The sequence below is a fragment of the Boleophthalmus pectinirostris genome, unplaced genomic scaffold (assembly GCF_026225935.1).
Source record: "Boleophthalmus pectinirostris isolate CB_2022bp ecotype Guang Dong unplaced genomic scaffold, ASM2622593v1 HiC_scaffold_22, whole genome shotgun sequence".
Classification (NCBI taxonomy): Eukaryota; Metazoa; Chordata; class Actinopteri; order Gobiiformes; family Gobiidae; genus Boleophthalmus; species Boleophthalmus pectinirostris.
This window is the reverse complement of record NW_026571190.1, coordinates 1,436,983-1,462,041: the sequence shown is the minus strand read 5'-3', so window position 1 is coordinate 1,462,041 and position 25,059 is coordinate 1,436,983. Positions and strand designations below refer to the sequence as shown.

Here is a 25,059-nt window from a genome sequence, read left to right as displayed (position 1 = left end):
CATGCATTGCAGAGCATAGGGATGTAAACCACATAATCCCTGCACGCCGGTGAGTCTGTTACACTAGAAATGTAGTGAGTTTGATTGACAACCTTACAGCCAATAGATAAAGAGGGAGCCTTGTTTTTTATTGGCTGATGTTTATGTCGCCTCAATATGTCCACAGTTGATAAATTTTCATTCTTTTTTTTTTTTTTTTTTTGGTCATCATAATTACAAGGCTGCTGCGTCTCTGTAATGATATTTTAAATTTTCATTGACAATTTGAAACAAACAAACAAAAAAAATCCTCCATACAACCTTTAATGTGCCTTATAGTCCGGTGGGGTTTATATGTGAAAAAAGTTTGAAAATAGACCATTCAATGACAGTGTGCCGTATAATCCAGAGCGCCGTGTAGTGCAGAAAATACGGTAACAAAGGGGTCCATCGGAATTAGACTGGAATCTGTTCCACTACTTAGGAGAACGACTTTAGCTTTATACCTTTCTAAAGACACCTGATGTAACGAGCTGGTGATTTTGGACAGTTTTATGTTGTTTGTGCTGTTTAAAGTTGCCACGATGATATTGTAAACTGAATAACACCAACCCGAATCTTTACCTCCAGTATGGCTGTCAAAACATTAAATCACGTGACTGACACATCACACTCAAATCCTCAATAGGGAATACCCTGCATGTCTTATAATAAAACATACATGGGAAACAGAGGGCTTTCAGTGCACGGAAAAAAGAACATAGGACAAAATGTGAGTAGGAGACAGCGAGGGCGCAACACCAGCAACAAAACACAAAACAAAACAGGAGCCACTCAAACCGGCCATTTGTGACCAGTGTAAAAGAGAGACCCACGGGACTGTGAACCTTAATGATAGGATGACCCGGAGAGGAAGAGCGCAGCAAAATCTGTGTACATCAGCTGAGCAGACGCATCACAGGAACATCATGTGACCACGATGATGAAGACAAGTGACAAGTCCAAACTGTCAGGTGTAAAAACTAAACATTGCTCTGCCGTAATCCCTCAGTCATCCAGGTATGACCCAGTTGACATATTTAGTTTTTTCGTTTGTTATAAATGTTGATCTGAAAAAGAATCAACTAGAACTAGGAAGGTGGATTTAAGACTTGAAAAGAAGTAAACATGACAAACAAACATGAACCCAGACAAAGTACAGGTTGGCTTTTTTTTTAGCAAGTTTATTTCTTCTCGGCTCAGTGGCTCAGATGACAGTTCATAAAAGCACATGTAAAAAGTGTAGAAAAGACCAAGGAACCTTCACTTCAAAATAAATATAATAAAAACATGTGTATCATGTCACAACAAGGCACTGCGGGTTTGGAAAGGCACAGCTCCACAAAACAAAACCATTTCTACAGCATACAGAGCCCTCCACTAATACTGCCTGTGTTCACACGCACGCTCAAGTCTGATCATGATCAGATTTCTGGAGTGATCAGACTACTGAAATGTCATAAACAGTTCTAGCTAATGTGAGTGATATGATTTGTTCTCGCCTGTGCAGGTTTGTCTTATATTACAGAAGAGTGACTCTTGTGAGTGTTAAGACACATGAGAATGTTGTTACCTTCTCAAAAACAGACCTGGAGCTGTGTTTTGTTTCATTCACACATTTCAGTAATGTTGATTTATTGGTTTATTATTTTGTCTACATCTCCAAAGCTCAAAATGCTTTGTTCAACCTTGTGATGTCATGAAGTGGTAGTTTTCAAGTTAACAGCTGTGGGGATAAGTGAACAAAGTGATTTTTCTGCCTGTTTGTGGTTCATTTACATTCAGAGATTTGATTCTGAGCCTGTTTACACTGAAGCTCATCTCTGATGGACTGCCATAATACTGTTTGAATATTGTCACTGGAATGATAAAAAGTGTACTCTGACTGACTGGTGCGTAGGATGAGAGGTAGAAACAGAACCTGTGTGCAGCCCACCAGCAGGTCTGTGCTCCAGCGCTGGTTCAGACTCGTAGTATGAGCGACAACAGGTTCACTGACCAATCATACGTCTCCACTCGGGGAAGGTGCTGATCTCTCCGCTCTCGTTCACCTGCTGCTCTCCGTGAGTCAGGGTCAGTTTGTAGCGCAGACGCACCGCTTTCTGACAGGGAGGACATGGATATTAGACATTTGACTGGAACTGTATGTAGTCTGTCTTACGAAGGCACTTTGATCACAAGTGAACAGGGGTTGTCAGTAGGGTTGGCAAAATATAGAAAATCAGATACGATAGAAATGTTTGCATATTTAATGTAGAAAATCACATTCTGTTACTAAAGAAAGACGGGTTTTTTATTATCATTGTAGTATTGGAATCGGAATTGAGTATCAGTATTATAGAAATTTGACATTTTACTATCATGACAAAACTAGTTGCCAGTGCCTTAACCTGCAGATAAAGAACACAAGTTCTCCTTGTGTAAAAAACCAGAAGTACTTCTGATCAACAAGTTATATTTGATTCGAACATGTTTATCTCATATTAGAGGACACAGTTAGACAGATACATGCAGTATATACATACTTTACTAATTCCAAAGGAAATTCATAATGATCAACCTACTGCTGCTACTACTACTACTACTACTACTACTACTACTACTACTACTACTACTACTACTACTAATAATAATAATAATAATAATAATAATAATAATAATAATAATAATAATAATAATAATAATAATAATAATAATAATAATAATAATAATAATAATAATATTATGTGCAGACTATTGCTGAGAGAGTATTTTGATTGTGGGCAAAAATGATCAAAAATAAGAAAGATGCAGAAACAGGTGATTAAAAATAAAACAAATCTATGCACACCTAAAAAACATGGTATTTGTGTATTTTCTACTTAATCCTACAGCCTTCTGGTGTAACACTTTCAAAGGCACATGTAAGCCTGTTTCTCAATGTTTTATTAAATATTCTGTAACAGAATAAAAAATTCAAAAAGCCACTTCAGCTAAAATAAGAGACTTATTATGCACTAGAAGTACAAACATACAGTACTGTCCTCCAACAGGCCTCAGTGAAATCCTCCTCCACACAGAGCCCTGGGCTTGAGCTGTGTCTCACCTGTTGTGGGTTGTCCAGCAGCAGGACCTGGGAGAGGGCAGCAGGGGGCAGCAGAGGGCTGTAGGGGGGGAGCTCTGAGCCAGAGGCAGGCTGCAGCTTCACACACATGCTCTGAAACACAAACAGCATATGTGACGGAAAAGGACACAACCATGAAACTATAACACAAAAAATCTAGTTATTTATTATAGAAGAAGTGTCACTATGACAGAATAGTTTCAGATGACACAATCTGATGCTCAAGTAAAGAGCACATGGAGAGGCCCAGCCCCATCACCAGCCAATGCCTACACAGGCCTCTCAGAGGGAGGCATTATTCAGTCACTCCTTGGTGGTGGTAAGCTACTACTGTAGCCACAGCTGCCCTGGGGCAAGCTGATGCAAGTGCAGCTGCCAATCTGCACCATCGGCCCCTCCCACACCACCAGCACTCACACACCACATTCATATTAGGCTAAGGACAAAATGACTGAACATGGTCAGAGTGGGGATTGATCCTCTGACCTCCAGGTTGGGAGACTGCTGCCTAACCACCAAGGTTAAAGCACTTTAAAAACACAGAGAAACATGGATTCCCTCTTGATAAGACCAGAGACACTGACTCTATCCTGACCCTTGAGGTTGGAGCAGTGGGAGTTTATAGATTATCCCCAACAAATAGCTGAGTGCATTTTTGTTGATCTGATGTGATTCCTATCCCCATACCTGATACCTGATACCTGATACTCGATACCCGATACCGGTGCCTGTACTGGTGCATGTGGACCTAATCCCTGTTAAATAAGATACTCATGTAAAATAATAGAGCTTTAAATATCTATGACACTTATATACGCATCTTTCATCTACACACTTTTATATAAATACCTTCCTGCAGAAGTGTTTGAAAGGTTTGCTGACTGTGTTCACCTTTGGGACAGCAGCCTGGAAGCAGAAGCTCGAGACCCTGAGTGCAGAAGTGTTGACAGTGGATAGGACCAGCACAGCTACAGAAGGACGTCCCACTGGAGGGTCTCTGGAGAAGTGCAGGGACACGTGCACCCCTGCCCTGTCCAGCACCGGGACAGGCTCCAGGTGACCTACACAACAGAAAACACACAACCCAGTGATCAGAGTGATCAACCCAGTGTCATAATCATCATCTAAGCACTGATACAACAAGTGTCATGAAGGTGTACAGACTTTAGGAGCTTCATGGATCAACTCTAGCTCTTCCTCTACCAGTGAGACCGACTCTGTTGTATTCAATGTATTTCAGTTCAATTTAAGACCGATTTTTGTATTGCTTTTCATCTTGCTGCTGTTCTTTAGTGGGCTGGGGTCCAAACCTCTCATGTGTGTCTGCAAAGATATTCAGAACTAATAATAAACTACAACAACAAGTGTGTCATACTTTGACATGACTTGCTTTATATAGAGCTTTACAGAGTATTATTCACTTTACAAATCTGAGCACCTCTTCGCAGGTCAAATTAGATTAACCCGTGGGTCTCACTTTAGGAACCAGTTATAAACATAAATATACAATATTCAGAGTGATTTCTGCATGTTTCAATACTCCTGTGTCCTCCTCCATCTGAGGCTTGAGCGCTCAGAAAATGTGTGTTCACCTACCCCCCATCCCCAGCACCAGCCAAAAATAACAATCACAGCATCACAGAACATGCCTCTGTGTTATGTGTGTTACATGTGTGTGTGGTATATGTATGGTATGTGTGCGTGCGTGTGTGTGTGTGGTGTGCAGTATGTGTGTGTGGTACGTGTGTGTGGTACGTGTGTGTGTGGTACATGTGTGTGTGTGTGGGGGGGGGTATGTGTGTGTGTGGTATGTGTGTGTGTGTGTACGTGTGTGTGTGTGTGTGTGTGTGTGGGTGGTATGTGTGTGTGTGTGGTACATGTGTCTGTGTGTGTGTGGTGTGTGGGGGGTGGTACATGTGTGTGTGTGTGTGGGGGGTACGTGTGTGTGTGTGGTACGTGTGTGTGTGTGTGTGTGTGTGTGGGTGTACGTGTGTGTGTGTGTGTGTGTACATGTGTGTGTGTGTGTGTGTGGGGGTATGTGTGTGTGTGTGTGTGTGTGTGTGTATGTGTGTGTGTGTACGTGTGTGTGTGTGGGGGGTACGTGTGTGTGTGTGTGTGTGACGTGTGTGTGTGTGTGTGTGTGTACGTGTGTGTGTGTGTGTGTGTACGTGTGTGTGTGTGTGTGTGGGGGGGTATGTGTGTGTGTGTGTGTGTGTACGTGTGTGTGTGTGTGTGTACGTGTGTGTGTGTACATGTGTGTGTGTGTGTGTGTGTGTGTGTGTGTGTGTGTACATGTGTGTGTGTGTGTGTGTGTGGGGGGGGGTACGTGTGTGTGTACGTGTGTGTGTGTGTGTGTGTGTGTGTGTGTACGTGTGTGTGTGGTACGTGTGTGTGTGTGTGTGTGTGTGTGTGTGGGGGGGTGTACGTGTGTGTGTGTGGTACATGTGTGTGTGTGTGTGTGGGGGTATGTGTGTGTGTGTGTGTGTGGTACGTGTGTGTGTGTGTGTACGTGTGTGTGTGTGTGTGTGTGTGTGTGTACGTGTGTGTGTGGTACGTGTGTGTGTGTGTGTGTGTGTGTGTGTGTGTGTGTGTGTGTGTGTGTGTATGTGTGTGTGTGTGTGTGTGTACGTGTGTGTGTGTGTGTGTACGTGTGTGTGTGTGTGTGTGTACGTGTGTGTGTGTGTGTGTGTGGGGGTGGTATGTGTGTGTGTGTGTGTGTGTGTGTGTGTGTGTGTGTGTGTGTGTGTGTGTGTGTGTGTGTGACGTGTGTGTGTGTACGTGTGTGTGTGTGTACGTGTGTGTGTGTGTGTGTGTGTGTGTGTGTGTGTGACGTGTGTGTGTGTGTGTGTACGTGTGTGTGTGTGTGTGTGTGTGTGTGTGTGTGTGTACGTGTGTGTGTGGTGTGTGTGTGTGTGTGTGTGTACGTGTGTGTGTGTGGTGTGTGTGTGTACGTGTGTGTGTGGTACGTGTGTGTGTGTGTGTGTACGTGTGTGTGTGTGTGTGTACGTGTGTGTGTGTGTGTGTACGTGTGTGTGTGTGGTACGTGTGTGTGTGTGTGTGTGTGTGTGGTACGTGTGTGTGTGGTCCGTACTGGCTCGTATGGAGTGGACGGGCACAAAGACGTTCTGCAGTGAAGGTTCCTCTGTTCTCACTGGAGATGAGCTCTTCTCTGAGAACATGGAGGTCTCCAGCTCCAGATAAGGACGACTGTGGGACTGTGACCTGAGGAGAAGAAGAGAACGGAGAGGAGGGAAGAGGAGGGAAGAGGAGGGCAGAGGGGGAGATAAGAGGAGGGGGGTATTTTACTGGGACTTACGGTAACATGGGGTCATGCACAGTCATACATCAGTCTAAAGCCTGTTTATTAAGCGTCATCCAGATATCTTTATGATAACAGTTTTTTACGGAGCTTTTCCCAGGACCCTGGAGGCACTCACTGAGGAAAAGTCATCATAAATAAAACTCAAAACGTGACGAAGGTCTTGGGAAGTGACCACCTGACTGTAGGAGAGGTCTGCTCCATCAGCTTTAACCCACCACAAGATGAGATCTTTTTTATATGGATCTGATCAAAATGTGTCTTGCCCCAGTATATATATATATATGTATATATATATATATATATATATATATATATATGGGTGTCAAATTATCGCGTTAATTGCGATTAATTAATTACAGTCATATTTAGCGCATTGTTTTTTAATCGCGTTAATCTCATTTTGAATCTCTAACTTTACTGTTTCTGTATGCGAGTTGCTTTATTATAAAACCTGTTTTTATGTGTTGTTGGGACAACAGCACACACACACACACACACACAAAAAAAAAACACATTTATAAATTTTTTTATTTCGGTAATTCCACTCATTGTCGGAAACCCACACAAACCGCGCGCAGTAAGAGCGATGTAAACGTCACGTTGGCGGCGTCAGTCGCACAATGGACGAGGTCGAACAGCCAGTAGAACAGAGCAGCAGTGCACAGGTAAAAACGCATTCGTGTTTTGGAAATTATTCTCCCGACGTGAAATATAAAAGAAAATAACAAATATAAAATCGCCTACAACTTAAATGTCACTGGTGAAAACAACCTGCATAGACTCATGATGTCTGCACTACTGTCCTATAGTGACCTGCCACACACAAACACACACAAACACACACAACAACACACACACAAACACAAACACACACAAACACAACACACAAACACACACCTTCATCATCGTCATTAACCTGAGAACGCGCGGACCACGTTTCCTTCCGTAGACACTGCGTGGACACCGACCTGCTCCCGTGAGCCGCGTGTGGATCGTGTTTTCTCGCGTACGCTGCGTAAACCGCGCTTCCTCCTGTGCGCCTCTAAACCAGAACTAACACCAAGACTAAAACCAGGACTAACCCAGTCCAGGACTAAACCAGAACTAAACCAGAACTAAACCAGAACTAAAACCAGGACTAAACCAGGACTAAACCAGGACTAAACCAGAAACTAAACCAGGTCTAAACCAGGACTAAACCAGAACTAAACCAGGACTAAACCAGGACTAAACCAGGTCTAAACCAGGACTAAACCAGGTCTAAACCAGAACTAAAACCAGGTCTAAACCAGAACTAAACCAGGTCTAAACCAGACTAAACCAGGAACTAAACCAGGACTAAACCAGGTCTAAACCAGGACTAAACCAGAACTAAACCAGGTCTAAACCAGGACTAAACCAGGACTAAACCAGGTCTAAACCAGGACTAAACCAGGACTAAACCAGAACTAAAACCAGAACTAAAACCAGGTCTAAACCAGGACTAAACCAGAACTAAACCAGAACTAAAACCAGAACTAAAACCAGAACTAAAACCAGGACTAAAACCAGGATTAATCCATTCCAGGACTAAACTAGGACTAAAGTAGGACTAAACCAGGTCTAAACCAGGACTAAAACCAGTGATCTCATATATAAAGCATTTCTCTATCAATAATATTTTTAATCTGGTTAAAGAAAGATTGGACTTTTTATTGTCTTTAAGTAGACAAAAGTTATTATGTTCAGATTTCCTCACCTTTGCTACTTTACAGCAAACAGTTTCTTATTCTTGGGCTCAACAGCCAATTTGGAGAGATTTGTTAAACAATAAATGACTTTATAAAGTCACTTTTTTTGTTCTATATCAGTCTTTTGATCTGCCACAATAATGTAATAATGAATTTAAATGAAAATACCTCAAATTGAAGCTTTTCTCAGCAATTTTTAGATGAGATTAAAATGAGATTAATTAGATTAATTAATTACAGATCATAATTAATTAATCTCTCAATTTTTTTAATCGCATGACAGCACTAATTGTCCAATAGTTAGGGAGTGAACTTTAGCATGCTAGTTGTTTTGTTTATCACAGCAAACTCCAGTCTGGTCTCTAAGAGTTGTGATAAGCACTCATAAACTGATCGTGGTGGATGATTAGGATGGTCTGAATGCAGAAGGTAAGTGGGGAATAACTCTGGACCAACTGTTTAAAATAAACTAGTCCTGTTTTTCTCATTTTTAAACCCAGTATAAACCAGGTACTTTAATCCTATTTTAGACAGTCCTGTTTTAGACCTAGTTTAAACCTGTGGTACCAGAAACACAGGCTGTAGTACTGAGAAGGGATGTAACATAAACCAAAATATCGTGATACTGTAACGTAAAATAATCAAAATTATCTAACAATAAATAATTACAATAATATCATGGGCCATCACAAATTATCGAATTACAAATCTCTCCGGTTAAATTAATAGTTATAGTGCAGCAATACAGCTAAAAAAGAGAGAGAACTACTTAGACCATGATCCTTTGCTCCGTTTCTGTACAAAAAAAACTATTAACCACTTTTAAATCTTAATTCTTTGGATTATGCCAGAACAAAAGGTATCAAGGTATTTTAAAAGAAAAATGTCGAGTATTCACAGTTTGGTTAGCCTCCACAAAATATCACAATAAATATCATATCGTGAGATGTAGTATATCATGAAAGTATCGTACAAAGAGATTTGGATATTGTTACACCCCTACTACTGAGCGTACACTGTGAAATATGTCCTCACCATCAGCTGAACAGGATGTGACTCTGAGGTATCAGGTCAAAGAATACAGATCACATGAGCACAGAGAGCTGTACAGTTGTATTTTTCACTGTTTAATCTGTGATTTGTGTAAAATCACTATGAGCTCACATGGGCCTGAGCGTAGAGATGTCATTAGACCATGTTTCCCTCCATTTACAAGGTCCTATATTATGCAAAACTGACTCTTGAGAGCTCATGTTAGAATGTTGTTATCTCCTCAAAAACAGACCTGGAGTTGTGTTTTGTTTCATTCACACATTTGAGTAACACTTTATTGGTAAATGGTCACATTTTTATACAGCACTTTTCCACCTTTAAGGCGCTCAAAGCGCTTTACATCAAGGAACCCCCAACTAGTGTCGTCGTACTCGAGACTGTCAGCAGTAAACTTCTTACTGTGACATGTGGCTGAAGTTTGCCTAATAAAAGTGCACAAAAGCATCTGTATTTGTCACAGCGTGCGTTTGGTAAATGTGCAGAGGCTAACTCCCACTGTAAAAAACACTTTCTTCAGAGTTTTCTGTAAAGTGCCAGTGGAAATTCTCTTAAAGAAGGGGTTCTCAAACTGTGGATGAGGGTCTAAAAAAGAGACGCAGAGTGTTTCAGTGCAGTACAGTTAGCTTGACTAATTAGGCCTTAGGCCTCAATTTGGGCCTTAGGCCTCAATTTGGTCTCGATGGGCCGTGGTCTTGGTCTTGTCTTGGTCTTCACCTTTAAAAGTCTTGGTCTTGTCTCAGTCTCGGGACTCTGTGGTCTCGGACTGGTTTTGGTCTCGATAAGTGCGGTCTTGACTACAACACTACCACCCACCCATTCACACAAACATTCACACACCAGTGTACACAGACACTAGGGGCAAGGTGGGTTCAGTGTCTTGCTCAAGGATACAACAAGAGCATTCATCTGTAGGAGCTGGAATTGCACCGCCAACCTGTAGGTCAGTGGATCTGACCCTTCAACCAATGATGTTTTATGTCAAAGGCAGGATTCAAACCGCCAACCTTCTGATCAGTGGGCAAACACTTTTACCTGTTGCCCTGTAACCATTTATTATTAGTCTGTCAACATCTCCAAAGCTCAAAATGCTCTGTTCCACATTGTGAACAGCTCCTTTTACATTTTACCATCTTTTGCGATGACAGGTTCCATCACAAAAGAACATGCTGTAAACTGGTCGTGAATTAACATTAAAAATAAATAAAAGAACATGTTTCACCATGTAGCTTCATCAGTTTTGACAGGGTTCTGCAAATGATGACATAGGTGACAGTTCACACCTTAGGGCACTTCAATGGACTTCTCCACTCCTGACTGTAGAGCTCAGTAGAGGTTGGTAATTCCAGGACTGAGGACATCCAGATGATTCTAGTGACGGTGTATGGAGTTTAAAAACACAGTGGAGCAGTTTCTGGATTTCTGTTTAAGAACTCAGCCTAAATATAAAGGGTTCGTGTGAGACGTGCAAAAGAAACAAACCACAACTCCAGGTCTGTTTGTGATGAGGAAATAACCTCAGAACACAGATCAGAAAGTGTGAAGCTGTGAAAAACTACAAACTAAATATATATATATATATGATATATTAAGATATATCTGTCCTTCAGCCATCCTACAGGTTTCTGTTTCTGAACCATCTCCCCGTCACTCACAACTACATGCTCAGACGAGTCATAGAACCAGTCAGACCAATAAGATGACAAACTGCAAACAGTGAGCTGAGACAGGTTCAGGGGCGTCGGTAGGTTCCATTGCAAAAGAAAATTATGTAAACTGATCTTAAGCAACAAAAAACATTAAAAAGATATGTTTCACCATTTACCTTCTTCAGTTTTTCAGCTACTTTATATTGTAAACAACTAGGGTGTGTTTGTTTCAGTGTAGTCAAACAAAAGGCAGTGACATGTAGAACCCTGTCAGAACTGAAGAAGCTACTTGGATAAATGTTGAAAAGTTATTGTCTATCCCTTGGTGATCAAAACTGAGTGAATCCATGACATAACACATGTCCAGAATTTTCCTGGTCATTTCTTGTTCAGTGCAGATGAATGTCTCTCCAGTACTAACCAAATGAACTCAAACTGAAACTAACTAACCAAAATTACAACATGCTGGTTGCCTAGTTACCAGTGCTGTGTCCCGTTGGTGGTAGGCTCACTCTGGCTCCTCCCCTCCCAGGACTCATCAGAATCCAAGACGTCATCCAGCTGTCAACAACACACAACACGTTACACACACTCTGCAACATTTTTACACTATAACATGTAACCGCCTCTAAACCACACCTGGATCAACTCCTCCAGGTAAGACGCCTTCTGAGAGGGACACTCTGAAGGGACCAGCCCCTCTGTGTGACCTCTGACCGGCCCTGACCCCTCCCCTTGTACAGGTGAACGCTGTGGCTCCTCCCCCCGCACAGGTGAGTTTGGTCTGAGCTCAGGGTCCAGAGAGGAGAGGTCTATCAGGTGGTATGACTTCACTTCTCTGGGGCTGGACACTGGAAAACAACATTTTAAAGCAGGGGCATTACTCTTCTATGAACTTTAACACTAAACATATTTAGATCACCATGTTATGTTTTATTGCTCTGAAACTATTTACCCAAAACAACATCATTAAAATGTGTATTAGTTTAGTTAGTATTAGTTTCAGTTTAGTTTTTGATGCTTTGAATTCTGCCTGGGAATGACTAAAGTCCCAAACTAACTAAATATAACTATGGTTCTATGAATCTCAGATGACGCCAGGTAAAACTAAATTGGGATGGGGCTTAATATGAGAATAGATGTGACTGTCATTGTTAGCCAGTTGCAGCCTTAGTGTTGCCTCTCGACCAGAGGAAATGCAGTGTTTATGGTTCATGTTTAATTTGAGCTTGACTGTTCATACGTCCTGTTCTCCAGCAGAGTCTGACCTGGGCTCCGGTGCACAGTCTTCCCCTCTGCTGCTTCACTTGGTGTGCTCACATGGGCTCTGTAAGCCTTTATGGCTAGTGTTAGCTCGTCGTTAGCCTCCAGGACCTGAGACAGCGCCACGTCATCCTCCGCCGTCTCACTGGCCAATCGGAACAGAGTGGGGCGGAGCCGGTCACAGCGCTCAAACACGCCCTGCACAGAGACACATGCACAGAGTCACATTTTAAATCCTGGTGTAATGTTTGCACCTCATCTGTGATTTTAAAGTCAGTGTTTCAGTGTTTACATTAACACCACAAAGCAGCTTGGCAACTTCTGAAGTTCTTAAAACTGCTCCATGTGACAACAGTGGCACTGCTAGTGCCCTCTAAAGATCCCCTGGATGCATTTCTATACACATAAAAAGGTTAGGGGTGTAACTATGGTTCTATGAATTCCTTTTTACTAGTATAAAATAAATGTCATTGTTGGAATAGCCATAGAACAGAGTTCAAATATATGTTTACATGTACACATGTACATATACATGAAGTTATAAAAGGTCCAATGTGAAGGTGCTTCATGTGTCACAGAAAGCATTAAAAGTTGTGTATGAGTAAGGAGTATGCAGTATGGAGTATAGAGTATGGAGTATGCAGTATAGAGTATGGCAGTATGACAGTATGCAGTATGGCAGTACCTGGATGTCCTGGCTGGGCTTCTTGCTCTGTGCCTCTCTCTCTAACATCTCCTGGAGCTGTCTGCTGGTGCTGTGGGCCTCCTTCAGAAGATCCTCCCTCCTCTTCACTTTGGCGGCTCGCTCCTGCTCCTGTACAAACACAAGAATACAGGATATTTTAGAAGATATTAAGATATACTCTTTTGTCCTGGTAGAGGACAATGCAGTCCTACAATGGCCCTGGGGTCTGATTTTGGGTTCATGGGGGAAACTGGAGGACCCAAAAGACACTGGGAGCACAGTCCACAAAAAAGCACACAAGCATAAACCTTCTGTCTGTGTGGTTGAGACAAGCCACTATACAATACCTGTGTTGTGTAGTTTGATGATCTGTCACAGTACCAGGCACAATTCCCTTTGACTCTGAAATGTTGTACTCTATACTTTGACCTCTTTTCCATCTGACTGTGACACTGTTCACACTGTGTGGTTGTGACACTCACTGTTTACACTGTGTGTGACTGTGACACTGTTTACACTGTGTGGCTATAACACTGTGTGTGACTTTGACACTGTGTGTGACTTTGACACTGTGTGTGACTGTGACACTGTGTGTGACTGTGACACTGTGTGTGACTGTGACACTCACAGCTTGCATGGCGCTCTTGATGAGTCGGTTTGCAGTCTCCAGATCTTCAGGTCGTCCGCTCTTCAACAGTCTGTCCAGCAGCTACAGTGAAAAACACTGTTAGGATTTCAAGCTTTCACATGAGCTGCATGCAGAGGCCGTACCTTGGTGGTGTCGTCCTGATCAAATATGGAGGCGGAGCTTCTGTTGGGGGCGGGGGGCATGATCAGGGTGCTGGACAGCTTGGGGTCTTTCTTCACTATATCTGTACAACATGTGCCATGTCAGAGTCAAGAAAATGTGTAGCAAAAGTGGCTGTTCATCGTCCATATGTGGACCATAGCTTTGATGTCTTCAGTAAAATAATAATAATGAAAATAATAATAATAATAAACATGAAAATAAAGAACAAACATGAATGAAAAAGTGTGTCCAAACTTTTGACTGCTGGTGTATGTACGAGATGAAGCCCTTGCACCACATTTTCAGAACAATCGATATCAGTAAAATCTATTCAAATCCTGATCCATATGTTGAAAGACACAGACATAGAGTCTAATCGGCTGTGCATACTGGTGGCTCTTATGGACAGACTCAGGCCTACCCTGTGTCGACAGCAGGAGGGGGGCAATTATTTTTTTTCCATGGGGCAACATGAGAAACAAAAAATACTGTGGAGGCCAAAACGCTTAACACAGTTCTGCATAATATGAATTGTATTTCTTTATAAAAAGTAGTAGATAGAATTGTTCTGAAAAGCTGGTCAGGCTGGTAAGAGTTTATGTTATAACTGAGCAATGAAAAGTGAGGCTGCCTTAATAACATGGCTGCACTTGGTCCAGCAGGGGACAAAAGATGGAAATTAGCTTTGGCTACAGTCCTGTGTTTTTACAAGTATGTGTGTGCCTCTTGCATTATCTTGCTTTTAATATGCATTGTCCCTTGAATAAATAAATATAAATATCAATACAAATACAAATAATTTCATTTAAAAAACTAAAAAAATCTAAAATAAAAGCAGTGCAGCTTAAACAAGGAAAAACAGTAATCAGTGTTTCCCTCAAAAAGTCAATTAGGCAAGGCGGTGCTGCCGAAAAAGTCAAGAGTGTAGATTCCATGCATGTCCCACCTGAGGGTCATGACCCAGTCTTTGGGAAACAATGGTCTAGCATGTGGTCAAGGCCTACCCTGCTTCTTGAGCATGTCGTAGGCCTCCTGGATCTTGGGTTGGTCTCGGAGCCACAGGGTCCACCCATACAGCACCTCCACCAGACGCTCCTTCACTTTCTCTGGACTCCACGCTCCATAGTACTGCACACACAGATACACACACACACACACGCACACACACACACACACACACACACGCACACACGCACACGCACACACGCACGCACACACACACGCACACACACACGCACACACACACACACACACACACGCACACACACACACACACACACACTAGGGCTGTCAGGTTCATCACAATCAAATCTACCCAATAAGGTTCATTAAGTCTACTGTAATGATTATTCTTTAGATTCTTACATAAGCCATAAGCTCACCAAGAACAACTTGAGTCTGCAATATCAGATCACAGACCACATAAGAATCTAAAGTAGAATCATCCCAGTCTAATCAAGAGGACTGGTGAAGAGGTGAATGTTTGGAAGTGGAAAACAGCAATAGTACTCTTGAAATAGTTTAGTTAGTTTAGTTAATTGTTTGAGCAGGTCTCTAATGACTTCTCTTAGCCCTGGACTTAAGGGGGTATGGCATGTTTATGGGATACTTTTTATTAAAACAGAAGTTACTGAGTAGAAATACCTTTAGCAGAGTCATATTTAGCATTAGAATCCAGAGACAGATACCTGGATTAGTAAATCTGGGTAAGAGAAAAGTATCCAGGATAAATTCAGCCAGTGTTGTGGTACAGGCATCAGGTTTGTGCAGTTGTAGTATATTGTTTTGTATCCTACTTTTGTATATATATATTTTTATAAGACAGTTTTGCATAATGCCCCCTGTTTAATAAAACATGAATCAGACTGTCTCTCTGATGCAAGTCTCTGAAGTGGAGGTAACACTGGCTGTTGGTCAGTGTCTTCTGTGTGTAAAGTTACAAAAGTGTGTGCTTCTGTTGCAGCCAGAGGAAGTGTAAGAAATTGTGTGGTTAGACTTACACACAGTTACACAGACTGTCACAGAGTCTGTAGGCTCTCGAGGTCCACAGCAGAGGAGGAAACCCTCAGCCAATGTGCTTTATTATGTAATAAAGACTGTTAGCTTCAGGGATGTGTCAAGAGCTGCTTTACTGCATAACCCAGGTTATTTGGACTTGTTGTCATTTCAGTTTCATAAAGCAGGCTGAGGCTCACCCAGACTCTGGGTCACTCACTGGAAACTGAAACTTATCTGGTCAAACACTGAGAGTGCGTGCTGCCTTCAGTGGCCACTTCAATTTTAAGTACTATGTGACATCACACTACAGAGTTTAGCAGCTCTGTTTGAAATGTAGTTGTGTGTACTTTTGGAGACATACTGTAGTATCTGCAGTACCTTTGGAGAGAGCACTTTGATGAGCTCATTGAGGAACCTGAACTTGGCCACCTCACAGTGGAACTTCTGCCCACACTCATTCATGCATGCCTCCAGGACCTGAAGATGAGGGTGAGAAGAAGAGGGTCAGAGTGTTTTTATGTATAAAGCAGATTGAAGGTGATTTTCACGTTCCTGTCTCTGTGAAGCAGCTTCATTGAGTTAGTATTAGAATATTAAGTTGGTCCAAATGTCCTTGTCAGACAAACACGTGAAACAGCAGCTCTGCAGAGCCCAAGCACACAAGTAAAACTTTTTTACCCAATTCCACTTTTACGTCACCATAGACTGTGTAGGTCAGCCCCATGTCAGCTGTGTCCTTCACACACACCACACACACCCTGCTACAGAGACAAAGAGACAGACAGACAGACAGACAGACAGAGACAAAGAGAGAGACAGACAGAGACAGACAGACAGAGAGAGACAGACAGAAAGAGAGACAGACAGACAGAGAGACAGACAGAGAGAGCGGAACCACTCAAAAGAGAGAGAGAAGCCGCTGCCTAGACAGAGAGAGGAGCCATTCCAGAGACGAGCTGCTCTGATACGTGGTGTTTCTCTGGGAGCGTGTGTTCACTGTGGAGCAGAACGTGCTGGTTGGGGTCACAGTGGGCGAGCGATCACACAGAATGCTCTTTTACATCCACCCAACTAGTGACAGTGTGAAAACCACTTGTAAAAACCCCCGATGACTAAAGTGCTCTGAATAAACTGCATAAATAAAAATGAAAAATGATCACATAGATTATAGTGTCACATGAGAGGGGGCAGAGTGTCACATGACCAAAGAGGCTTGTCTGATTGGACACGCTCCGTCACAAACAACGAGCACAGGAGACGTGAATGAAGCAGCGTGTTTCTCAGAGCTTCATAAGAATCACACTTACACACACTCACTCACACTCACACACACACACACAGTTTAACAGCTCTGCTCTCACTGCTGAGGTCAGTCACACAGAGCTTGGACACACGGCTCATGTCAGCACCTCTGGATGTTCAAACAGTGAACACAGTAAAACACAAGGAAAGCAACACAAAAACAGTGACACACCTTCATCTTCAAATTTTCTTCACAATTTATGATTGAGAGAAACAAAAATGGTATGCTAGTGCTGGACTTATTTACCATCAAATGTAAATAGATGGTTTTGATCGCAAAAACAGAGTCCACATGAGCACAGCTGAAACCTTCACTGAAACACTCTTGAATGAAAAAGGGTTTACAACAGGGGTGTCAAACATCTGGCCCTCCAAGACCTTTAATCTGGCCCTCGGCTGATTTTCTACTAAAATATTTCAATTATATTTTCTATTAAAATCTTGTTAATTTTCTGTGTTGTTTATCACAGCAGAGTCTCCAGCGTCTCTGTACGTGGCCCCTCCCACCAGAGCAGCACAAATGAAGACTTGTCTCTTTCCAAACGCTCTTAAAGGACGATCGTTTTGACTGTTGACCGTGACACCCTCATCAGAAAAATGTCCAACATGAGAAAAGTGGAGCCGAGTGCAGGATTTTCCAACAGAAATTGACTTATTCCTGAACATTAATAAAACAAAGCCACACTCAAAGCTAAAACACACAACACACAAGCACTTGAATGACATTCTGAAGACAGAAGGTCCTCAGGACATGGGGCCTGATATTGATGCACTTGTGCAGGCTAAAAAATGACAAGTTTCAAGAGCAAAAAGAAAGCATGACTAAACTGTATGAGATGCAATCAAGTTAATGTTAAAACATTGTGTTGTAAAAAATTTTATTTTTCTTAAAGTTTCAGTTTGTTCATAATATTATAATATTTTGTAAAAGAAAGAGTTCATCAATTCAAAAAGATTTCTGTAATAGATTTGTGTTTCTCTGCATAAATATTTGAACTTATTGTTATTTTTGGGGTTTATGTGACATGAGTTTTCTGATCCTGCCCCTTTGGGATCAAAGTAGGTTGGATACGGCCCCTGGAACAACATGAGTTTGACACCCCTGGTTTACAGTCTCTACACACATGTTCTGAAAGGCATAAGGCAATTACAATATAAAGCTGTGGAACCTGATTTTCAAACCATGAAAAAGGGAAGTATGAATCTGAATCTATCTGACTCATCCTTCATTCTCACAAACCCTTTATGCGGATTATTGGGCCAATATTATAGCTTTAGAACAGATTTTTTTTTTGGACACAGAGGTGAAGCAAGGTACAAGTTGAATCTTCATATTACCGTATTCTCCGCACTATTAGGAGCTCTGGATTATAAGACGCACTGTCATTAAATGGTCTATTTTGGAACTTTTTTCACAAATAAACCGTGTGGGACTTTAAAGGAAACACAACAGTGTGATGGGTGAGTGGTTTTGTTTGTTTGTTCGTTCACGGTGACTCTGGGCTTTGTTCAGTTGTGGCGTGTAGGGAGGGTCTGTCTGGGACCAACAGATTGTTGACGTGTTCGCAGTGACTCAGTTGTTCAGTTGTGTCTAGAAGTGGCACATTGCACTCGCTTTTTCGGTTTGTTCCTCCGTTCCGTTCCTCGTCGGCGTGGAGTGATGAGTGTGTCTGTGGGTGTGTTTCTCTGTGTGGTCGCTGTCTGCTCCGTGTGTGTTTGCGTGCGCTGCAGGTGGTGAGGCTTTGTAGTTTACTGAAGTCGTGTTGGGACACCTGAGTGGATTCATGTATAGGGCGCTCTGGATTGTGTTTATGCGGTTGGATTCTTAAGAGCGCGTCTAATAGCCCGGAAAATACGGTAAATACACTGTTTCCTAGTTCTTTTTTCTGCCTAAATAGTAGTTTTTGCCTGAACTCCTCCTGCAGGTGTAGTCTGGGTAGTGGAGTTTGGGTCAGATACACACGTACAGAATAGTTTTAAGAGCTTTTTTGGTTATTTCTTACAAGTTTGTGAGTGATGTTTTAATATTACATTCATTATTAAAGTACTGGTTGTGTTAGTGCAATACCGACTCACCGTGAGCGCCTTGAGGGCCTCTCGCTCCTGAGGGGACTGGATCTTATGAGCCAGGAGCCGCAGCGCCACCTGTGGACTGCAGACAGACAGCACAGCGTCAATGTACACATGAGTGGACTTCTACAGTATTATTTTAGTCCTTTAACTTTAGATTTTGTTCATTTAAAAAGGCGTTATTACACTTTGATGAGGTATTAACATATTTAGACCTCCATGTCACCTTTTATTTTTCTGCTATACTCACCAAAAACAATGTAATAACATGTTTTATAAGTATGACTCTTGTTTTTGACAACTTTGACATCTGACTCACCCCTTCCTGCTGCTCCCTATGTTAAGTCACTACCCTTTCAGAGCGCTATCACAACCCGCTAACTACTGCTCATCACATCAGCTTTATCAAGTTGCTGTATACAGTTTTGTGTGTTTTGGTATATTTCTGTACAATTGTTATGTCTTAAAGAGGGTCCAGGAGAGATCGCTAGATCACTGTATTTTTCAGACTATAAGTTGCACTTTTTTCATGGTTTAGGTGTTTCCTGTGACTTATACTCTGGTGCAACTTATATATTAAAATGTTCACACTGACAGCCTCGTGAGGTTCTAGTCTTGTGTGTGAGTATGTGCTGCTCCTGTTCCTCCTGTACCACTGTCACTTCACTCTACTGCACATGTCTCCTGCAGAAACAGCCTCTGTTCTGTCTGTATCATGTCAGTCGATCGCACCATTACTTCTGCACCACTCAACAAGTTAACATTTAAACAAATGTATAAAGACACTGAGAAAACTGAACACAAATGTTCCCAAAAACAAAATCAGGGTCAGTCCATGTGAAATCAGCCACTTTCAAGGAATCTCCCCTATGAGCCATCTCAGATTTGGCAGAAAAATGTTTAAAAATGTTCTAAAATTAGCAAATGAAAGAATCTCAAATTTCAGCTCAATCCCTTGAGTGGTTCCTGAGTTATGGGCCGTTGAAATTTTGGGGCCATGCTCACTTTTTCAGTAGCCTTAATTTATAAACATGTCTGAGAGACCAGAACTTCATTAAAAATAGAGCTAGGAAATGAAAATGTGTATTATTGTAGATTCTTGGTCATAGATTCTGAATCAAATATTGTGTATCTTTATTGGGGGGCGCTGTGGGCCCCAAAATCTCACATTTGGTTTCAATTTTTAAGGTCCAAGATCTATTTACTCCAATCAGATATTTACAAACTAATTGTTGAACCTGAATATTTGAGCGAATGACCATTTCTGACACAAATCTCACACTTTTCTGAGCTTTCATGTGGATGGTGTAGAGTCCCAAATCTGGTCACAGACCAAATGTGATCTTTTTGGCCCCTTCTTTGGAGCCTTGGTTCCCCATGTGGCACAGTTAGATGTTGATCAAATTTTTACCAGAGAAACTTTGGCATATTCTGATTAGTTTAAAGTAATAAAGACATCTACTATTAACTTCTTTCATTTCAAACTGAATTTTTGAAAATGAGCTCTCATGGGTCATTTTTGGTGGAGTTTAGGGACTTTTCCACCTAACAGAAAGTTTCAATTCTCTTTAATAGACTTAAACATTATTTGCTTGTTTTAACGGAAGACAATACAATAATGCACATTTTCAGCTTCCTAGCTCTATTTTTGATGAAGTTCTGGTCTCTCAAACATGTTTATAAATTAAGACTTCTGAAAAAGTGAGCATGGCCCCAAAATTTCAACGGGCCATAACTCAGGAACGAATGAACTGAGCTAAAAATGTAGATTCTTTCATTTGGACATTTTAGAAATTTTCAGAAAAATTTTCAGCCAAATCTGAGATGGTTCATAGGGGAGGGCAGCTGATTTCATATGGACTGACCCATCATATTTTGCAGATTACAGGATACCGTTGTGAAGTTGTGAAATCTGCAGCTGAAAACAATTATCGAGCAGCAGAATGAAAGTTTGGAGTGAGAGAGAAACTTGTGACTCCAGGAGGATGCAAAATGAAACATTCCTGAAGTCACTGGATGGATGGACAAAGTCTGGACTTCAGTGACACTGAAACCATCCTGTCGGGATTCAGAAAGACCCGAATAATTCTAACTGGAACTGATGCTGAGTCTGACGACAGCGACACAGAAGAGTTTGCGGCGCTCTGTTTACCTCCGGAGGTCGAGTTGTTCAGAAGTGACACCGAGGATGAAGAATTGAATGGATTTAGTGATTTGGAGTGAGATGGAGAGTTTGTTAAACTTGTTCTGTTCTGTTGTTTATGTTATTGCTATCTGAAGAATTGTGAAATATGTGACGTTAACAGTCTGTTCTTCTATTGTTTTTACTACAACTTGACTTTTACACAGGAAATGTCTGTTCCTGGTCACTGATTTTATAAAATAAATTTACCACAAAAAGTGTGACTTATTACGTTTTTTTCTTCATTACCCATTTTTTGGCTGGTGCAACTTACTACTTACTCCGGAGCGACTTATAGTCCGAAAAATGTGGTAGTCAAACCTCTTCAGGCATGTTTTGTATGAGGGCACAGTGCTAGAGCATGGGAAACTTTAAACTTTAAAACTATAAAAAAAAAAAACTGATAAATTGCTTTCCCAGATGCTCAAAGTCACTTTACCATTTCATGCATTATTCACTTATTCATTCACTTTCAGTTTGATGCTGGTAAAGATATTGTAGCCACAGGTGCCCTGGGGTAGACTGACAGAAGTGTGACCATTAATGTGAGTCATCAGTTCCTCTAACTACCGCCATCACACACACTCGCACTCGCACACACACACACACACACACACAGCACAATTTGTCGCTATCAAATCAAAATCACAAACTGAAAGGAGACAATTAGCAAATCTCAAATGTGGTAATTTTTCAAGTACCACAATTTCCTCCACAAACAACCACATCTTCAGCCTTATTCTGCAAAAAAGCTGCTAACCCTGTAGGTTTATTTGCACAAGCATGTTCTGAAATGTCACTGTGTGTCAGAAGTCCTCCCCGTGTGTCAGGTGTCCACCCTGTGAGTCAGATAGGGCCCTCCCCGTGTGTCCATGGGCCCTTGTATTCTGCATGAAAACTGTTATCAATGTTAAGATCTGCACAAACATGTTCTGAAACGTGGTTCTTGTTTTAATTTGTCAGATTTCAGTCTATTTTTTCTGGACGTGTTTCAAATGTGAACTTTGAACAGAATTCTAGTATTAAAACATGAACTGCAAATCTAATCACAATGCAGCAGTGCAGCTCTAACACACACCAGCAGAGCAGATGAAGTGTCTTGTGGTGTGTGCAGTCCAGTGTAGCGGTGAGTGTGGTGCTTACCCGTCCGGCTGCTGCTTGACTGTCTGGTAAAAGGCCTGGATGCCCTCCCACCTCTCCTCAGGGTGCTGTGGGTCTGTGGCCTGGTCTGAGCACAGGTACAGGTACATTTAGTCAGTTACACTTGAGTTATTAAAAAAAAAAAAAAAAAAAACTCTCACATGACAAGAGCATTTAGTTTTCTTTTAGTTTCAAAACTATTCTTCCCGTAGTGAGCATTAGACACAGGTCAGAATATAAGTGTACATACTAACTGTGGATAACTGACTTATGCGCTGAAGGTGTGATGCATGTATTACTATGGCAGAATGTTCAGCAGTTACCATGGTGACACAATGCATACATTACCAAAACATTTTAAGTCTGAAAACTCCATAAAAAATGTTAAAAAATAGATTCAAATAAAACATTTTCAGGCGTCTGTGATCAGTCTAAATGTTCTTTGGTCCAGTTTAAGAGTTTGATTTTCAACAAAAACGTGAGAGTGACAAACTGAAAAACTGTTAGCTGATGCCAACGAGGTTATTTGAGAGTCTGACTTGTTTAACAGCTCTAATCAGCTCATCTGTTGTAGTTCCTTCTAAGTTTTTCTTGTCAGATTGTGATCAAATGAAGATCAGATTAAAGTTAGACAGAGCAGTGCTCACAGTTAGCATCACACTCTCAGGGAATGTTGATGACATCAGTTACAAAGTGTCAATAAAACATCAATAATCCATGTCCAGGTCAATAACAGATATGTGACAGACGTGTGCAAATGGACAAAGTAACACCAGTGTACACCAGGCTCATTCAGCTCAACTAAAGCCCAGACAGAAATACTTCTACTACAGTGCTGACTGAGTACTGTATACTGTGTGTGGTAGTACTGTATACTGTAGTACTGTATACTGTAAGGCAGTACTGTATACTGTGAGGCAGTACTGTATACTGTAGTACTGTATACTGTATATATTGTATAGAACATATGTGATTATTACAGCAGTACTCAAAGACTACTGAGGTGTACTTCCAAATCATTTACTCACAACCCAGAGACATTACGGCATTAAACTTATCTCCAAGGAGACAAGAGGCAGTGTCAGATCTGCGAGAAGGCAAGTCTCTCCCAGTAAGAATGTTTTTCCAGAAATCTTTTAAGCAATAAAACACCAGTAATTGAATACATGAGAAAAGGTAATTGTACTCGAGTACATATTTGAATAGGCTCTCCTCCTCCCACCTCTGTGTGTCACTTCAGCTTTAGTGAGCGTTTCTCTGAAGGCTTCAGTCACATCTGCCCATCACATGAGACACATGTTCCACCATCACAAATTGTTACAGGTCAATATTTGTGAATAAACCTATTAGATAATTTTTATGAGCGCAGAATGAATTCATAAGGAAATCAAACTATTGTATTGTATCTGAAAAACACCAGTACAGAGGAGTTCAGTCTTGTTTAGAAAGTTACTCAAGTAAATACAGGCAGTTCTGTAGTGTTCAGAAGGCTACATGTAACCTAGTACTACCCACCTCCATCTATAAATATAACATGCAATATACTCTAATAGAATCTTATAGAAATGTTTTTAGAAGACGTGATTTCAAAATAAAACTTTCCAACTCCGTGGATCAGTCAGCTGTGACGCTGCGCCAAAACAAAACAGCGCGTCATATTCATCGTGTTGAGTCAAAGAAGACATCTGTGCAATTTGTTCAGTGTTTTTATGCAAAAGATGTGCACGAAAGATAAGCGTGCAAAATCACCTAAAAGCACGCGCATCAGTCCCACAACAACTTCCTGTTACTACTTTTATGCACAATTACGCACGTACGTGAGTCAATGCAAGTCACAAGAAACGAGTTAGAAAGCGCAAAGCTATGCCCGTTTCCTCTGGCGTTTAAAATCGTGGTTGTGTTTGTTTCTGAAAGTTACTGAAAGTTCTGAAGACACTTACTGAGCAGGGTCTCCAGAGAAGCAGGACTGTCCGCGCTCGCCATTGCCGTGGACTCCACTCGAAGTGCGTCTGGACTCGGGTGCCGCCGGGCCGGGGTGTCGCTTATAGGGGGAGACGCAGCAGGGGCAGTGACAGGGGCTGAAGTGTCAAACTGTCACCGGGACATGTGACAGTCACGCCCCGCCCGTCAGCAGCACCCTGCCCCCCCTCCCGTCCCTCACCGCGGGGGAGTCACGTGCTTCTCTTTTACGCGCAACTAACTCGGGGACAATTTGAAAACAATTTGAAGACTTGGAATCGAAAAAAGAATGCAGTTGACTATGGTTTTAAATACATACTTAGAATATCAGAAAGGTGTTTTTAATGTTGTTTGTCTAGTTTATCACTGATACTTTTAACAGTGAATTCAAACTTGTCATAAGACCCAATTTGTCCAAAATGTCACTGGAGCCCTTTAGACTGTAGGAGCCTGGGCATCCTGCATAAATAAACTCAATTTACTTAAACTTTTTTTTTTTCCATCTTAATGATCTTGGTCGTTTTGCTCGGAAGGCAGAGGAGTGACACACTGTTCAACTGGACAAAGCACTGACCTCACTGCGGTCTGCGGCATCTCAGGTTTAGTTGTTTAGTTCACAGGTTTAATTCACACTTGACCACAAATGATCTGCAGAAATGTCACACATCATTTCTGTATCCCACACATCACAGACAATACAGCTGTGGAACCCTTTAACCCTTTGCCCTGGATTACATAAAACAGTTTCCTTGGCCATATATGGACATGCTATACATTGTAGTTCCCCCCCCCCAAATG

At 41.6% G+C, this 25,059-nt stretch overlaps 1 protein-coding gene across 2 annotated transcripts; it reads right to left on the bottom strand.

The window, feature by feature from the left end:
- Nucleotides 1-1,181: 1,181 nt before the first annotated feature.
- On the bottom strand, nucleotides 1,182-24,402 carry LOC110157768 (ADP-ribosylation factor-binding protein GGA3-like). Of its 2 annotated transcripts, XM_055158120.1 has the most exons (15): nucleotides 24,243-24,402; nucleotides 22,306-22,390; nucleotides 18,987-19,062; nucleotides 15,987-16,085; nucleotides 14,615-14,738; nucleotides 13,592-13,692; nucleotides 13,449-13,529; nucleotides 12,821-12,949; nucleotides 12,141-12,333; nucleotides 11,512-11,723; nucleotides 11,354-11,433; nucleotides 6,213-6,343; nucleotides 4,013-4,182; nucleotides 3,104-3,214; nucleotides 1,182-2,120 (listed from the first exon to the last, which is right to left on the bottom strand). In XM_055158120.1, the coding sequence occupies exons 1-15, from the start codon at nucleotides 24,283-24,285 to the stop codon at nucleotides 2,010-2,012; spliced, it is 1,746 nt and encodes a 581-aa protein (XP_055014095.1). In that variant the 5' UTR covers nucleotides 24,286-24,402; the 3' UTR covers nucleotides 1,182-2,009. The 2 variants fall into 2 exon arrangements, with proteins under 2 accessions (XP_055014095.1, XP_055014096.1); XM_055158121.1 differs by lacking the exons at nucleotides 1,182-2,120; nucleotides 3,104-3,214 and adding an exon at nucleotides 3,248-3,876 and having other exon boundaries at nucleotides 3,971-4,182.
- Between the last annotated feature and the right edge of the window lie 657 nt (nucleotides 24,403-25,059).

What these genes read in the sequence shown, in the direction of transcription:
- LOC110157768 (XM_055158120.1), bottom strand. Translation starts at nt 24,285, where the DNA reads ATGGCGAGCGCGGACAGTCCTGCTTCTCTGGAGACCCTGCTCA. An exon ending in TCAAAGTGCTCTCTCCAAAG is followed by an intron (nt 14,739 to 15,986) that starts GTACTGCAGATA and finishes CTGTGTGTGCAG; the next exon opens with TACTATGGAGCGTGGAGTCC. An exon ending in TCCAGGCTGCTGTCCCAAAG is followed by an intron (nt 3,215 to 4,012) that starts GTGAACACAGTC and finishes TTTGTGTTTCAG; the next exon opens with AGCATGTGTGTGAAGCTGCA.